Source organism: Lampetra planeri, chromosome 64 (genome assembly GCF_965212315.1).
Source record: "Lampetra planeri chromosome 64, kcLamPlan1.2.h2, whole genome shotgun sequence".
Lineage (NCBI taxonomy): Eukaryota > Metazoa > Chordata > Hyperoartia > Petromyzontiformes > Petromyzontidae > Lampetra > Lampetra planeri.
Window position 1 is genome coordinate 3,508,241 of NC_136170.1, and position 20,190 is coordinate 3,528,430.

Genomic DNA, 20,190 nt, shown 5'->3' on the forward strand with positions numbered 1-20,190 from the left:
AAACTCCACTCTCTCACTCTGTAGAACAGGGGGAGATCATACAAACTCCACTCACTCTGTAGAACAGGGGGAGATCATACAAACTCCACTCACTCTGTAGAACAGGGGAAGATCACACAAACTCCACTCACTCGCTCTGTAGAAAAGGGGTGATCATACAAACTCCACGCAGAAAGTGAGCCCTGGTCAGGGTATCGAACCCTGGCTAGAAATGATGGACGCACATTACATTTTAAATGGAGCAAAATACTTTTTTTTATTATTACATCATTAGTATTAGAACTTTTTTCTCTCTCACCATGTATACACGACACAAAATAAGTTTTGCCAGAGATAAACAAAAACAACAGCGCTCTCCGTTACAATGGCAGCGTCTGTCCGTCCCTGGCAATCCAGACGCCATCCCAGTCGTGACCTGCGTCCGTGAACAAGACAATCCTCACTTGGGCACCAAGAAATCCAAACGCGTCGCTTCGGAGCTCGACACTTCATCATCAACATCACCAGCAAACAATCGTGGACAGTAACAACGACCGACGTTCGCCAACCAGTGGCGGTGACGTCACCACGGCGCTTGTGCCAGGCTAGGTGGACGTCGAGGCCACGTGAAGTGTTGAACGCCCGCTGGCAGGTCACCGGGCAGACCCAGCAGGTGCCACGGGTCGACTTACTGAGACGACTGGCCCGATGCACCACCTGTGCCTCCCTACGGTGACAACTCGCTGTGCTTTAGCCACGCGGACAATAACACGCGCGCACACACGCACACACACATTGATAATATACACCCGAGCACGTGCGGAATCACGAATGTCCACGTGCAGAACTGAACACACCACACACGGTGACAAAACCTTCTCCCCCCTCCACGTAGCCACCACAGCCACTGTTGGGGCCAAGTTTCCGTGAGCGAGCACCCTTCACCCATTGCAGGCACTCGCAGGAGACAAAGATCCCGCGTACGGCCTCCACACACCGCTGGGGGCAAGTGCTGTTGGCGAGCAGCGCCCATCAACGCCAGATCCGCTCGCTCGTGCCGGGGCACGGCGACCACCACCACCACCACACCTGGTCTCGCCGGTGAAGAGGTTTTATCCACGCTGCAGCCGGGGGGAGGGGGAAATTATTTTACAGCCGAGCCGACCTAGGGGAAGGCCAGACCTGGGAATGGTTTTCCTTCTACCGGTTGGCAGTGCCATGCCCGGGGGCAAAAAATAATTAGACTTTGTGTGTCAACCAGGTAAGGCCCCACGGAGCGATGCAGCCTCTTTTTCAGAAGCAACCACCTGACATCACAAATGAAGCGGGATCATCATCATCATCACGTGGAAATTAATAGGAGCAGCCAAATATTCTTAAACGCGTGTTGATGTTGATGCCAACTGTGGGAGGGGAAAAAAATCGGAGAGCCCCAAGGGGGAAAAAATTAATCCACGTGACCAAGGGGAGGACACGCAAACTCCAAATATACACAGCGGGTGTGTCAGGCTCGGGATCGAACCCACGACCTCCTGTGTGTCACGCGAGGTAGTCAACCGTGATGACACCCCCCCCCCCACACACACAGAGCCCTACCACCTTCTGTTGAAACTTACAGCCCCCCCCACCCCCCGTAAGGGAAAGTCCAGCGATTGTGAACTTGAATAACGGAGGCAGCAGCGACTGGTGGTGCTGTGCACACGTCAAAGACAAAGATCCCCCGTGTAGCCTTAACAAGGGCGGGGGCAAGTGCTTGTTATCGTGCGTAGCGGCACCGACGAAGGCCGGCGCTGTGGCACACGAGGAGGGGGGGGTGGGTGGCCAGCACCACACCCGGCCGCCTTTGTCTCCCCAGTGGCGATGTTTACACGTCACGCCAGGTACTCATTTGAGGCAGAGTCGACCTAGGGGAGACCCAGGACCGGTTCAGATAATCGTCACCGGTGTTGGCTGGAAGTGGGAATCGAACTCGGGCCGCCGGCTTCGTAGCGCAGCGGCACTAACCGCGACGACACCTCCACCGTCACACACTTCACCACAACAACAACAACAACCACCGCCATTCGCCACTAAGTGGCACCGACATCACCAAGGCGTCCGTGCCAGGCTGCGCACGTTAAGGCCACGTGAAATGTCGAACGCAGACGAGACAGACCCAGGTGCCATGGGCTGGACTCGTCAGAGATGACTGGCCGATGCGCCACAATGTGCTCCCTACGATGCCAACCACCCCACACACCTCACCCTCGCACAACACAACACACAACGTAGACCTCAAACGCGACTTAAGCACACCAGTGACAACCAAAATCTCATCCCACCAGCAGAGACGGTGGGGGGTGGGGGGGCACCACGACCTCCCCGATCATCATCATCATTATTATTATTTGTTGATGAGAAGAGGGGTCCGCTCATCACCACCACCACCACCACCACCTGCTCCCGGCCCAGCCGCCCGTCGTAGTCATCCCCCGCCCCGCAGTCACCACCACCACCACCACCACAACAACCACCACCACCACCACCTTCGTCGTCGTCCCGCCGCTTGCCGGGCCGGCGCAGCGCGGTGCAGGCGGCCGCCAGCGCCAGGCAGGCTCGCTCGCGGGCGCCGGGCCGGTGGTGGCTGGGGTCCAGCACGTTGGTGGCACGCCGCTCCGTGTGGTAGAGCCACTCCTCGTAGGGGCACGGCGGGAAGGTGGGCAGGCCCCAGCCGCGGTGCGCCTGGAACAGCGCGCCGGCCAAGGCCAGGGCGGTCCACACGCACGCCAGCACGTAGTCTGGGGGCGGGGGGGGGGCGGCAAGCACGTAGTCTGGGGGGGGGGCAAGCACGTAGTCTGGGGGGGGGGCAAGCACGTAGTCTGGGGGGGGGCGGCAAGCACGTAGTCTGGGGGGGGGCGGCAAGCACGTAGTCTGGGGGGGGGGCAAGCACGTAGTCTGGGGGGGGCGGCAGGCACGTAGTCTGGGGGGGGGGCAAGCACGTAGTCTGGGGGGGCGGCAGGCACGTAGTCTGGGGGGGCGGCAAGCACGTAGTCTGGGGGGGGGGCAAGCACGTAGTCTGGGGGGGGGGGCAAGCACGTAGTCTGGGGGGGGGGCAAGCACGTAGTCTGGGGGGGGGGGCAAGCACGTAGTCTGGGGGGGGCGGCAAGCACGTAGTCTGGGGGGGGGGGCAAGCACGTAGTCTGGGGGGGGCGGCAGGCACGTAGTCTGGGGGGGGGCAAGCACGTAGTCTGGGGGGGCGGCAGGCACGTAGTCTGGGGGGGGGGCAAGCACGTAGTCTGGGGGGGCGGCAGGCACGTAGTCTGGGGGGGGGCAAGCACATAGTCTGGGGGGGGGGCAAGCACGTAGTCTGGGGGGGGGCAAGCACGTAGTCTGGGGGGGGGGGGCAAGCACGTAGTCTGGGGGGGGGGCAAGCACGTAGTCTGGGGGGGGGGCAAGCACGTAGTCTGGGGGGGGCGGCAAGCACGTAGTCTGGGGGGGGGCAAGCACGTAGTCTGGGGGGGGGCAAGCACGTAGTCTGGGGGGGGCAAGCACGTAGTCTGGGGGGGGGCAAGCACGTAGTCTGGGGGGGCGGCAAGCACGTAGTCTGGGGGGGGGGCAAGCACGTAGTCTGGGGGGGGCGGCAAGCACGTAGTCTGGGGGGGGGCGGCAAGCACGTAGTCTGGGGGGGGGCAAGCACGTAGTCTGGGGGGGGCGGCAAGCACGTAGTCTGGGGGGGCGGCAAGCACGTAGTCTGGGGGGGGGCGGCAGGCACGTAGTCTGGGGGGGGGGCAAGCACGTAGTCTGGGGGGGCGGCAAGCACGTAGTCTGGGGGGGGCGGCAAGCACGTAGTCTGGGGGGGGCGGCAGGCACGTAGTCTGGGGGGGGGGGCAAGCACGTAGTCTGGGGGGGGGGCAAGCACGTAGTCTGGGGGGGGCGGCAAGCACGTAGTCTGGGGGGGGCGGCAAGCACGTAGTCTGGGGGGGGGGGCAAGCACGTAGTCTGGGGGGGCGGCAAGCACGTAGTCTGGGGGGGGCGGCAGGCACGTAGTCTGGGGGGGGGCGGCAAGCACGTAGTCTGGGGGGGCGGCAAGCACGTAGTCTGGGGGGGGCGGCAGGCACGTAGTCTGGGGGGGGGGGGGCAAGCACATAGTCTGGGGGGGGGGGCAGGCACGTAGTCTGGGGGGGGGGCAAGCACGTAGTCTGGGGGGGGCAGGCACGTAGTCTGGGGGGGGCAAGCACATAGTCTGGGGGGGGGGGCAGGCACGTAGTCTGGGGGGGGGCAAGCACGTAGTCTGGGGGGGGCAAGCACATAGTCTGGGGGGGGGGGCAGGCACATAGTCTGGGGGGGGGGCAAGCACGTAGTCTGGGGGGGGCAGGCACGTAGTCTGGGGGGGGGGCAAGCACGTAGTCTGGGGGGGGGGCAAGCACGTAGTCTGGGGGGGGCAGGCACGTAGTCTGGGGGGGGGGCAAGCACGTAGTCTGGGGGGGGGCAGGCACGTAGTCTGGGGGGGGGGCAGGCACGTAGTCTGGGGGGGGCAAGCACGTAGTCTGGGGGGGGGCAAGCACGTAGTCTGGGGGGGCGGCAAGCACGTAGTCTGGGGGGGCGGCAAGCACGTAGTCTGGGGGGGCGGCAAGCACGTAGTCTGGGGGGGCGGCAAGCACGTAGTCTGGGGGGGGGGCAAGCACGTAGTCTGGGGGGGGCGGCAGGCACGTAGTCTGGGGGGGGCGGCAAGCACGTAGTCTGGGGGGGGGCGGCAGGCACGTAGTCTGGGGGGGGGGCAAGCACGTAGTCTGGGGGGGGCGGCAGGCACGTAGTCTGGGGGGGGGGCAAGCACGTAGTCTGGGGGGGGCAAGCACGTAGTCTGGGGGGGGCAGGCACGTAGTCTGGGGGGGGGGGCAAGCACGTAGTCTGGGGGGGGGGCAAGCACGTAGTCTGGGGGGGGGGGGGCGGCAAGCACGTAGTCTGGGGGGGGGCAAGCACGTAGTCTGGGGGGGGGGGGGGGCAAGCACGTAGTCTGGGGGGGGGGGGGGGGCAAGCACGTAGTCTGGGGGGGGGCAAGCACGTAGTCTGGGGGGGGGGGGGGGCAAGCACGTAGTCTGGGGGGGGCAAGCACGTAGTCTGGGGGGGGGGGGGGGCAAGCACGTAGTCTGGGGGGGCGGCAAGCACGTAGTCTGGGGGGGCGGCAAGCACGTAGTCTGGGGGGGGGGCAAGCACGTAGTCTGGGGGGGGGGGCAAGCACGTAGTCTGGGGGGGGGGGGGGCGGCAAGCACGTAGTCTGGGGGGGCGGCAAGCACGTAGTCTGGGGGGGGGGGCAAGCACGTAGTCTGGGGGGGGGGGGGGGGGGGCAAGCACGTAGTCTGGGGGGGGGCAAGCACGTAGTCTGGGGGGGCGGCAAGCACGTAGTCTGGGGGGGGGCAAGCACGTAGTCTGGGGGGGGGGGGGGGGCAAGCACGTAGTCTGGGGGGGCGGCAAGCACGTAGTCTGGGGGGGCGGCAAGCACGTAGTCTGGGGGGGGGGGGGGGGCAAGCACGTAGTCTGGGGGGGGCGGCAAGCACGTAGTCTGGGGGGGGGGGGGGGGGCAAGCACGTAGTCTGGGGGGGGCGGCAAGCACGTAGTCTGGGGGGGGGCGGCAAGCACGTAGTCTGGGGGGGGCGGCAAGCACGTAGTCTGGGGGGGGGGGCAAGCACGTAGTCTGGGGGGGGGGGGGGGGCAAGCACGTAGTCTGGGGGGGGGGGGGCAAGCACGTAGTCTGGGGGGGGGGCAAGCACGTAGTCTGGGGGGGGGGGGGCAAGCACGTAGTCTGGGGGGGGGGGGGGCAAGCACGTAGTCTGGGGGGGGGCAAGCACGTAGTCTGGGGGGGGGGGGGCGGCAAGCACGTAGTCTGGGGGGGGGCAAGCACGTAGTCTGGGGGGGGGGGGGGGGCGGCAAGCACGTAGTCTGGGGGGGGCAAGCACGTAGTCTGGGGGGGGGCAAGCACGTAGTCTGGGGGGGGGGGGGGGCGGCAAGCACGTAGTCTGGGGGCGGCAAGCACGTAGTCTGGGGGGGGGCAAGCACGTAGTCTGGGGGGGGGGGGGGGCAAGCACGTAGTCTGGGGGGGGGCAAGCACGTAGTCTGGGGGGGGGGGGGGGCGGCAAGCACGTAGTCTGGGGGGGGCAAGCACGTAGTCTGGGGGGGGGGGGGGGGGCGGCAAGCACGTAGTCTGGGGGGGGGGCAAGCACGTAGTCTGGGGGGGGCAAGCACGTAGTCTGGGGGGGGCAAGCACGTAGTCTGGGGGGGGGGCAAGCACGTAGTCTGGGGGGGGGGCAAGCACGTAGTCTGGGGGGGGGGGGGGGGGCAAGCACGTAGTCTGGGGGGGGGGGGGGGGGGGCAAGCACGTAGTCTGGGGGGGGGCAAGCACGTAGTCTGGGGGGGGGGGGCGGCAAGCACGTAGTCTGGGGGGGGGGCAAGCACGTAGTCTGGGGGGGGGGCAAGCACGTAGTCTGGGGGGGGGGGGGGCAAGCACGTAGTCTGGGGGGGGAGGCAAGCACGTAGTCTGGGGGGGGGGCAAGCACGTAGTCTGGGGGGGGGGGGGGCGGCAAGCACGTAGTCTGGGGGGGGGGGCAAGCACGTAGTCTGGGGGGGGGGGGGGGGCGGCAAGCACGTAGTCTGGGGGGGCGGCAAGCACGTAGTCTGGGGGGGGGGCAAGCACGTAGTCTGGGGGGGGGGCAAGCACGTAGTCTGGGGGGGGGCAAGCACGTAGTCTGGGGTGGGGGGGCAAGCACGTAGTCTGGGGGGGGGGCAAGCACGTAGTCTGGGGGGGGGGGGGCGGCAAGCACGTAGTCTGGGGGGGGGGCAAGCACGTAGTCTGGGGGGGGGGGGGGGCAAGCACGTAGTCTGGGGGGGGGGCAAGCACGTAGTCTGGGGGGGGCAAGCACTTAGTCTGGGGGGGGGCAAGCACGTAGTCTGGGGGGGGGCAAGCACTTAGTCTGGGGGGGCGGCAAGCACGTAGTCTGGGGGGGGCAAGCACGTAGTCTGGGGGGGGGCAAGCACGTAGTCTGGGGGGGGGGGCAAGCACTTAGTCTGGGGGGGGCGGCAAGCACGTAGTCTGGGGGGGGCGGCAGGCACGTAGTCTGGGGGGGCGGCAAGCACTTAGTCTGGGGGGGGGGGCAAGCACTTAGTCTGGGGGGGGCGGCAAGCACGTAGTCTGGGGGGGGCGGCAGGCACGTAGTCTGGGGGGGCGGCAAGCACGTAGTCTGGGGGGGGGCAAGCACTTAGTCTGGGGGGGGCGGCAGGCACGTAGTCTGGGGGGGGGCGGCAAGCACGTAGTCTGGGGGGGGGGCAAGCACTTAGTCTGGGGGGGGGGGCAAGCACTTAGTCTGGGGGGGGCGGCAAGCACGTAGTCTGGGGGGGGCGGCAGGCACGTAGTCTGGGGGGGGCGGCAAGCACGTAGTCTGGGGGGGGCAAGCACTTAGTCTGGGGGGGGGCGGCAGGCACGTAGTCTGGGGGGGGGGCAAGCACGTAGTCTGGGGGGGGCAAGCACTTAGTCTGGGGGGGGCGGCAGGCACGTAGTCTGGGGGGGGGGCAAGCACTTAGTCTGGGGGGGGCAGCAGGCACGTAGTCTGGGGGGGGCAAGCACGTAGTCTGGGGGGGCAAGCACGTAGTCTGGGGGGGGGGCAAGCACGTAGTCTGGGGGGGGGCAAGCACTTAGTCTGGGGGGGGGGGGCAAGCACGTAGTCTGGGGGGGGGCAAGCACTTAGTCTGGGGGGGGCAAGCACTTAGTCTGGGGGGGCGGCAAGCACGTAGTCTGGGGGGGGCGGCAAGCACGTAGTCTGGGGGGGGCAAGCACTTAGTCTGGGGGGGCGGCAAGCACGTAGTCTGGGGGGGGGCAAGCACGTAGTCTGGGGGGGGCAAGCACTTAGTCTGGGGGGGCGGCAAGCACGTAGTCTGGGGGGGCGGCAAGCACGTAGTCTGGGGGGGCGGCAAGCACGTAGTCTGGGGGGGGGCAAGCACGTAGTCTGGGGGGGGCAAGCACGTAGTCTGGGGGGGCGGCAAGCACGTAGTCTGGGGGGGGCGGCAAGCACGTAGTCTGGGGGGGCAAGCACGTAGTCTGGGGGGGGCAAGCACTTAGTCTGGGGGGGCGGCAAGCACGTAGTCTGGGGGGGGCGGCAAGCACGTAGTCTGGGGGGGGCAAGCACGTAGTCTGGGGGGGCGGCAAGCACGTAGTCTGGGGGGGGGCAAGCACGTAGTCTGGGGGGGGCAAGCACGTAGTCTGGGGGGGGCAAGCACTTAGTCTGGGGGGGCGGCAAGCACGTAGTCTGGGGGGGGGCGGCAAGCACGTAGTCTGGGGGGGGCAAGCACGTAGTCTGGGGGGGGGCAAGCACGTAGTCTGGGGGGGGCGGCAAGCACGTAGTCTGGGGGGGGCAAGCACTTAGTCTGGGGGGGCGGCAAGCACGTAGTCTGGGGGGGGCAAGCACGTAGTCTGGGGGGGGGCAAGCACGTAGTCTGGGGGGGGCGGCAAGCACGTAGTCTGGGGGGCGGCAAGCACGTAGTCTGGGGGGGGCGGCAAGCACGTAGTCTGGGGGGGGGGCAAGCACGTAGTCTGGGGGGGGGCAAGCACGTAGTCTGGGGGGGGCAAGCACTTAGTCTGGGGGGGGGCGGCAAGCACTTAGTCTGGGGTGGGGCGGCAAGCACGTAGTCTGGGGGGGGGGGGGGGGCGGCAAGCACGTAGCTAGCCACGTCACAGGAGACCCGAGTCCTTTCAGAATACGGCGGTGCAGCGATAACCGCGTGGAAGCCAACTCTGTGTCCACCCCCCCCCCTCTGGCCGGCAGTGGTGGTGGCGGCCTCACCGTTGGTCTGGAAGGGCGCCGCGTTGTAGGCCCGCGTGTAGTCCTTGAGGGCAGCGCGCCGCACCGTGTTGAGCAGCAGGTAGGGCAGCGAGGAGCGCACAAAGACGGCGCTCGCCAGCACCACGGCGTAGCCGCCCAGCACGGCGCACGCCACCACGCTCAGCTACGCGCGGGGGGGGGGGCACAAACACGGTGTCACGTGGTGGGTCGTGAATGCGGCGTACAGGCAGGAGAGGGAGCGAACCCCGAGAGAGCCCAGAGAGAGAGAGAGCCGAGATCCCCAACAGAGCCCCCAGACTTTAACCTTTAAAATATTTTAGTTTTCTTCTAAGAAGCGTCAATGGCAACCACCGGTGACAGTGGACACGTCCACGACAACCAAAAGGTGTTCACGTCACGCGTGGCCAGGCATCATCTGAGAGATGGGGGGGGGGTGGGAATTAAACACGCGTAGCCAAGCAAATTATTTACAATTGTGCACAGGGCGTCCCGGGCACCCCCCCCCCCCCCCCCATTTATTCATTTATTTAAAAACTCACGCCCCCCCCCCCACCGGTGTGACGGTAGCTTTAGCCGTGCTTTTACGAGGACCTTCAAGCATTGCCAGTGCCCCACAGCCGTGCCCATCGCCTTCCAATCTCCGCCTCCTCGCTTCGTAGACCGCCAAGTTTTGCCCTTGGGCACAGCGACACCGCGGGTGTTGCCGTTTTGATCGATGCTGCCGACGCCGCACCTCCACAAGGCCCATCCTCCTCACCAGGTCGGCTCATGGCCGAGCCGACTCTGGGTGGAGTTTCACGGTGTTTCTGTCTTGGTTTGGGTTTAGGTTGCCGTTAAAATGTCTCCCTACAATTGTACGCGCGTCAATTGTAGATATGAAGCTTTCGTGACTGCAAGGAGTCGTACTCATTGGTTCTTTCGGTAAAGTCACGTAGGTAAAAAATAGAATAAATCACGACGTTTCGGGCCCAACACAAGCGTCCGTCACCTGATGATGGACGCTTGTGTTGCGCCCGAAACGTCGTCGCGATTTATTTTATACCCACGTGACTTTACCGAAAGAACCAAAGAATATAAATACTTCGTTTTGGGAAGAATTTTTTTGACGCAATCCGAAAGAAGAGATAATTGTCCACCAAAGGCGAGTTTACTCTCTTTAGGCGAGGTTTAGGATGGAGAAAAACACAGGCCCCTGTGCAGAGAAAGGAGAAGCCCTGAGAGAAAGCGAGAGAGCCCGAGGAGAGAGAGACAGAGAGAGCTTCGTCACGGCAGCAAGCTAAAGCGAGCGAGTGACAGACACCAGGAGGCCACTCTGTTTGGCTCTTTCGGTAAAGTCACTTAGAGAGAAAAATGAATTAAAGGCAACTCAACTGGGGGGGGGGGGGGGGGAAGAGACGGGAAGGAGGCGGTGCGGGACGACGACAACGACAGGGAGTTTCACGGCTTGTCTCCCCACACACACACACGCTCTCCCCACACACACACACACACACGCTCTCCCCACACACACACACACACACACGCTCTCCCCACACAACAACAACAACCGCCATTCGCCACTAAGTGGCGGTGACGTCACCACGACGCTTGTGCCAGGCCATGTGCACCCTGAGGCCACGTGAAGTGTCGAACGCCCGCTGGCAGGAGGTCACGGGGCAGACCCAGGTGCCACGGGTCGACTGACCGAGATGACCGAGACGAGTGGCTGATGCACCACCTGTGCCCCCTACTGTGCCAACTTGCTGTGCTTTAGCCACCCGGCGCTCCGCTCGTTGTTGTGAGCGTCGCTCCTCCGCCCTCCGTTGTTGTTGGAGGGCGACTGCCTCCAACTGCCCAGTAGCGTCCTTCACGAGCCTCCTCCACTGAGGCCGATCTTGACACCGCTGGTACCAGTCATCGGCAAGTCCACTCAGCTCCACGTCCTCCTGTACCACATCACTCCATCTCTTCTCTAGCCCGTGCCGCGCCCGTTTAGCCCCCTCGATCCGGCCGAACAAAAGCTGTTTAGGCATGCGGTGGCTGGGCATGCGGGCTACATGACCCAGCCAACGCAGCCTTGCCTGCCGGAGGAGCTCACTGATAGGACTTTGCCCAGATCTTTCAAGGACTTGTGAGCTCCTCACACAATCCAGCCTGGTTAAACCCAGGATGGATCGTAGGCAGGCCAGCCTAAATGTTTCCAACCGGCGAAGATGCTCCACTAGGGGGGTCCACGTTTCGCAAGCGTAGAGAAGGGAGGGAATGACCGTGGCCGAGAAGACCTGAAGCTTCGTGCGGAGCGACAGACCAGGTAGCTTCCACACAGCGTTACGCAACCGATGAAAAGATATTGCCGCTCGACTGATTCGGAGTGAGACCTCTGCTGATAAACTGGAGCCGGTCATAAGCACACTGCCCAGGTATGGGAAACTCTCCACTCTCTCCACAACTGCCCCATCACCGATTGGGAGTTGTGGGGGTGGAGTGCCAGATGGTACAAAATACCCAGGCAGGTGCTTAGTTTTGGTGGGGCTGATGGTAAGGCCCCACCTCTTAGTGGCACGCTCCAGTCTCAGCAGCAGCGTCTCCAACTCCTCTTCTGAATGAGCAGCTATTACCAAATCATCGGCATACATAACGTGGTTGACCAATAGGGAGCCATCCCTTGATCGCACCCGGGCGTCGATCAGCCTCCCATTATATCTGTACCAAATGGTAATTCCCCCGGTACAGCTATTGAAGGCTTCACGAACTACGCAGTCGAAATAGATGTTAAATAATGTGGGAGCCAGAGGACATCCCTGTCGCACCCCAAGGTGTACAGGGAAAGGCTCCGACTCCCGGCCACGTAGTTTTACCCGGGCCCGCTCACCATCATGAAGGTCCTTAATGATCGTGAGCAGAGGGTCAGGGACTCCGAAAGCACGAAGAACAACCCAGAGCCCAGTCCGACTGATGGTATCATAGGCCTTGACCAGGTCAATAAAGCAGAGATGTAGGTCTTTTTGGAATTCCCTACACCTCTGCTGTAGCAGACGGACAGAAAATATGGCATCTGTGCAGGACCGCCCTTTCCTGAAACCGCATTGGGGCTCCGCAAGCCTCTCCTCAGCGTGCCTAGCAAGGCGATGTTGAATAATCCTTGCCAGGACCTTACCCGGCACACTGAGGAGTGAGATGCCCCTGTAGTTGTTACAGTCGGTACGGTCCCCCTTCTTAAAGAGGGGGACCACCAGGGCATCCTTCCAGTCCTGCGGAACCCGTCCAGTGGTCCAGACTGTTGTTATGATGTCATATAGGGCAGTCTGTGCACAAACGCCACCCCTCCCTCAGCATTTCGCTTGGGAGATCATCTCTGCCCGGTGCCTTCCCTGGTCTCAGACTCCGGATCGCCCTCAGTACTTCCTCAACAGCTGGTACCTCAGCCAGCCACTCACAGGGGGTGACCTCTTCCAATATTTGAGGCACCACACACACACACACACACACCGCTCTCCCCACACACACACACACACACACGCTCTCCCCACACACACACACACACACACGCTCTCCCCACACACACACACACACGCTCTCCCCACACACACACACACACACACACGCTCTCCCCACACACACACACACACGCTCTCCCCCACACACACACACACGCGCTCTCCCCACACACACACACACGCTCTCCCCACACACACACACACGCTCTCCCCACACACACACACACACACACGCTCTCCCCACACACACACACACACACACGCTCTCCCCACACACACACACACACACACGCTCTCCCCACACACACACACACACACACGCTCTCCCCACACACACAACACACACACACACGCTCTCCCCACACACACACACACACACACGCTCTCCCCACACACACACACACGCTCTCCCCACACACACACACACACACACACGCTCTCCCCACACACACACACACACACACGCTCTCACCACACACACACACACACACACACGCTCTCCCACACACACACACACACACACACGCTCTCCCCACACACACACACACACACACGCTCTCCCCACACACACACACACACACGCTCTCCCCCACACACACACACACACGCTCTCCCCACACACACACACACACGCTCTCCCCACACACACACACACACGCTCTCCCCACACACACACACACACACACACGCTCTCCCCACACACACACACACACACACACGCTCTCCCCACACACACACACACACGCTCTCCCCACACACACACACACACACACACGCTCTCCCCACACACACACACACACACACACACACGCTCTCCCCACACACACACACACACACACACACACACGCTCTCCCCACACACACACACACACACACACACACCGCTCTCCCCACACACACACACACACACACGCTCTCCCCACACACACACACACACACGCCTCTCCCCACACACACACACACACACACACACACACACGCTCTCCCCACACACACACACACACACGCTCTCCCCACACACACACACGCTCTCCCCACACACACACACACACACACACGCTCTCCCCACACACACACACACACACACGCTCTCCCCACACACACACACACACACACGCTCTCCCACACACACACACACACACACACGCTCTCCCCACACACACACACACACGCTCTCCCCACACACACACACACACACACGCTCTCACCACACACACACACACACACGCTCTCACCACACACACACACACACACACGCTCTCCCCACACACACACACACACACACACGCTCTCCCACACACACACACACACGCTCTCCCCACACACACACACACACACACACACGCTCTCCCCACACACACACACACACACACACACACACACGCTCTCCCCACACACACACACACACACACACACACACACGCTCTCCCCACACACACACACACACACACACACACCGCTCCCCACACACACACACACACACACACACACGCTCTCCCCACACACACACACACACACGCTCTCCCCACACACACACACACACACACACACACGCTCTCCCCACACACACACACACACACGCTCTCCCCACACACACACACACACACACACACACGCTCTCCCCACACACACACACACACACACACACACACGCTCTCCCCACACACACACACACACACACGCTCTCCCCACACACACACACACACACACACACACGCTCTCCCCACACACACACACACACACACACACACACGCTCTCCCCACACACACACACACACACACACGCTCTCCCCACACACACACACACACACACGCTCTCCCCACACACACACACACGCTCTCCCCACACACACACACACACACACACACGCTCTCCCCACACACACACACACACACGCTCTCCCCACACACACACACACACACACACGCTCTCCCCACACACACACACACACACACACGCTCTCCCCACACACACACACACACACACACGCTCTCCCCACACACACACACACACACACACACGCTCTCCCCACACACACACACACACACACGCTCTCCCCACACACACACACACACACACACGCTCTCCCCACACACACACACACACACGCTCTCCCCACACACACACACACACACACGCTCTCCCCACACACACACACACACGCTCTCCCCACACACACACACACGCTCTCCCCACACACACACACACACGCTCTCCCCACACACACACACGCTCTCCCCACACACACACACACACACACACACACGCTCTCCCGACACACACACACACACACACGCTCTCCCCACACACACACACACACACACACACACACGCTCTCCCCACACACACACACGCTCTCCCCACACACACACACACACACACACGCCTCCCCACACACACACACACACGCTCTCCCCACACACACACGCTCTCCCCACACACACACACACACACACGCTCTCCCCACACACACACACACACACGCTCTCCCCACACACACACACACACACGCTCTCCCGACACACACTCTCCCACACACACACACACACACGCTCTCCCGACACACGCTCTCCCCACACACACACACACACACGCTCTCCCCACACACACACACACACACACACGCTCTCCCCACACACACACACACACACACGCTCTCCCCACACACACACACACACACACACACGCTCTCCCCACACACACACACACACCGCTCTCCCCACACACACACACACACACGCTCTCCCCACACACACACACGCTCTCCCACACACACACACACACACGCTCTCCCCACACACACACACACACACGCTCTCCCCACACACACACACACACACGCTCTCCCCACACATACACACACGCTCTCCCCACACACACACACACGCTCTCCCCACACACACACACACACACACGCTCTCCCCACACACACACACGCTCTCCCCACACACACACACACACACGCTCTCCCCACACACACACACACACGCTCTCCCCACACACACACACACGCTCTCCCCACACACACACACACACACACACACACACGCTCTCCCCACACACACACACACACACACACACGCTCTCCCCACACACACACACACACACGCTCTCCCCACACACACACACACACACACACGCTCTCCCCACACACACACACACGCTCTCCCCACACACACACACACACACACGCTCTCCCCACACACACACACACACACACGCTCTCCCCACACACACACACACACACACACCGCTCTCCCCACACACACACACACACACACGCTCTCCCCACACACACACACACACACGCTCTCCCCACACACACACACACACACACACACGCTCTCCCCACACACACACACACACACACGCTCTCCCCACACACACACGCTCTCCCCACACACACACACACACACACGCTCTCCCCACACACACACACGCTCTCCCACACACACACACACGCTCTCCCACACACACACACGCTCTCCCCACACACACACACACACACACACACACACGCTCTCCCACACACACACACACACTCACCACACACACACGCTCTCCCCACACACACACACACACACACACACGCTCTCCCCACACACACACACACACACACACACGCTCTCCCCACACACACACACACACACACACGCTCTCCCCACACACACACACAGCACACACACACACACACGCTCTCCCCACACACACACACACACACACACACACACACGCTCTCCCCACACACACACACACACACACACACGCTCTCCCCACACACACACACACACACACACGCTCTCCCCACACACACACACGCTCTCCCACACACACACACACACACACACACGCTCTCCCCACACACACACACACACACACACACGCTCTCCCCACACACACACACACACACACACGCTCTCCCCACACACACACACACACACACGCTCTCCCCACACACACACACACACACACGCTCTCCCCACACACACACACACACACACACGCTCTCCCCACACACACACACACACACGCTCTCCCCACACACACACACACACACGCTCTCCCCACACACACACACACACACACACACGCTCTCCCCACACACACACACACACGCTCTCCCCACACACACACACACGCTCTCCCCACACACACACACACACGCTCTCCCACACACACACACGCTCTCCCCACACACACACACACTCACACACACACACACACACACGCTCTCCCGACACACACACACACACACACACGCTCTCCCCACACACACACACACACACACACACGCTCTCCCCACACACACACACGCTCTCCCACACACACACACACACACACACGCTCTCCCCACACACACACACACACGCTCTCCCCACACACACACGCTCTCCCACACACACACACACACACACGCTCTCCCCACACACACACACACACACACGCTCTCCCCACACACACACACACACACACGCTCTCCCGACACACACTCTCCCCACACACACACACACACACACACACACACGCTCTCCCGACACACGCTCTCCCCACACACACACACACACACACGCTCTCCCCACACACACACACACACACGCTCTCCCCACACACACACACACACACGCTCTCCCCACACACACACACACACACACACACGCTCTCCCCACACACACACACACGCTCTCCCCACCACGCACAACAACACACACACACGCTCTCCCCACACACACACACACACACGCTCTCCCCACGCACACACACACACACGCTCTCCCCACACACACACACACACACGCTCTCCCCACACACACACACACACACGCTCTCCCCACACACACACACACACACGCTCTCCCCACACACACACACACACACGCTCTCCCCACACCACACACACACGCTCTCCCCACACACACACACACGCTCTCCCCACACACACACACACACACGCTCTCCCCACACACACACGCTCTCCCCACACACACACACACACACGCTCTCCCCACACACACACACACACACACACACGCTCTCCCCACACACACACACACACACACACACGCTCTCCCCACACACACACACACACACACACGCTCTCCCCACACACACACACACACACACACGCTCTCCCCACACACACACACGCTCTCCCCACACACACACACACACACACGCTCTCCCCACACACACACACACACACACGCTCTCCCACACACACACACACACACGCTCTCCCCACACACACACACACACACACGCTCTCCCCACACACACACACACACACACACGCTCTCCCCACACACACACACACACACGCTCTCCCCACACACACACACACACACACACACGCTCTCCCCACACACACACACACACACACGCTCTCCCCACACACACACACACACACACACTCGCTCTCCCCACACACACACACACACACGCTCTCCCCACACACACACGCTCTCCCACACACACACACACACACACGCTCTCCCCACACACACACGCTCTCCCCACACACACACACACACGCTCTCCCCACACACACACACACACACACACGCTCTCCCCACACACACACACACACACACACGCTCTCCCCACACACACACACACACACACACACACACGCTCTCCCCACACACACACACACACACACGCTCTCCCCACACACACACACACACACACACACACGCTCTCCCCACACACACACACACACACACGCTCTCCCCACACACACACACACACACACGCTCTCCCCACACACACACACACACACACACACGCTCTCCCCACACACACACACACACACACACACGCTCTCCCCACACACACACACACACACACACACGCTCTCCCCACACACACACACACACACGCTCTCCCCACACACACACACACACACGCTCTCCCCACACACACACACACACGCTCTCCACACACACGCTCTCCCCACACACACACACACACGCTCTCCACACACACGCTCTCCCCACACACACACACACACGCTCTCCCGACACACACACACACACACACGCTCTCCCGACACACACACACACACACACGCTCTCCGACACACGCTCTCCCCACACACACACACACACACGCTCTCCCCCACACACACACACACACACGCTCTCCACACACACACACACACACACGCTCTCCACACACACACACACACACACGCTCTCCCCACACACACACACACACACGCTCTCCCCACACACACACACACACGCTCTCCCCACACACACACACACACACGCTCTCCCCACACACACACACACACACACACACGCTCTCCCCACACACACACACACACACGCTCTCCCCACACACACACACACACACACACACACGCTCTCCCCACACACACACACACACACGCTCTCCCCACACACACACACACACACACACACACACACACGCTCTCCCCACACACACACACACACACACAGCTCTCCCCACACACACACACGCTCTCCCCACACACACACACACACACACACGCTCTCCCCACACACACACGCTCTCCCCACACACACACACACACACACACGCTCTCCCCCACACACACACGCTCTCCCCACACACACACACACACACACACACGCTCTCCCCACACACACACACACACACACACACACGCTCCCCACACACACACACACACACACACACACGCTCTCCCCACACACACACACACACGCTCTCCCCACACACACACACACACACGCTCTCCCCACACACACACACACACGCTCTCCCCACACACACACACACACACACACGCTCTCCCACACACACACGCTCTCCCCACACACACACACACACACGCTCTCCCCACACACACACACACACACACGCTCTCCCGACACACACACACGCTCTCCCGACACACGCTCTCCCCACACACACACACACACACACGCTCTCCCCACACACACACACACACACACACGCTCTCCCCACACACACACACACACACACGCTCTCCCCACACACACACACACACACGCTCTCCCCACACACACACACACACACACACGCTCTCCCCACACACACACACACACACACACACGCTCTCCCCACACACACACACACACACACACACGCTCTCCCCACACACACACACACACAACACACACGCTCTCCCCACACACACACACACACACACGCTCTCCCCACACACACACACACACACACACGCTCTCCCCACACACACACACACACACGCTCTCCCCACACACACACACACACACACACACACGCTCTCCCCACACACACACACACACACACACGCTCTCCCCACACACACACACACACACACGCTCTCCCACACACACACACACACACACACGCTCTCCCCACACACACACACGCTCTCCCCACACACACACACACACGCTCTCCCCACACACACACACACACACGCTCTCCCCACACACACACACACACACGCTCTCCCCACACACACACACACACACGCTCTCCCCACACACACACACACACACACACGCTCTCCCCACACACACACACACACACGCTCTCCCCACACACACACACACGCTCTCCCCACACACACACACACACGCTCTCCCCACACACACACACACACGCTCTCCCACACACACACACACGCTCTCCCCACACACACACACACGCTCTCCCCACACACACACACACACACACACACACGCTCTCCCCACACACACACACACGCTCTCCCCACACACACACACGCTCTCCCCACACACACACACACACACACGCTCTCCCCACACACACACACACACACACACGCTCTCCCCACACACACACACGCTCTCCCACACACACACACACGCTCTCCCCACACACACACACACACACACGCTCTCCCACACACACACACACACACACGCTCTCCACACACACACACACACAC

At 62.0% G+C, this 20,190-nt stretch overlaps 1 protein-coding gene across 1 annotated transcript in view; it reads right to left on the reverse strand.

The window, feature by feature from the left end:
• Nucleotides 1-230: 230 nt before the first annotated feature.
• TM7SF3 (transmembrane 7 superfamily member 3) overlaps nt 231-20,190 on the reverse strand; it is a 44,432-nt gene continuing 24,472 nt past the window's right edge. Inside the window, 3 exon segments of the mRNA XM_078619775.1 lie at nt 231-2,404; nt 2,407-2,756; nt 8,787-8,949. Coding sequence (XP_078475901.1) covers nt 2,363-2,404; nt 2,407-2,756; nt 8,787-8,949 — 555 coding nt within the window. The 3' untranslated portion in view covers nt 231-2,362.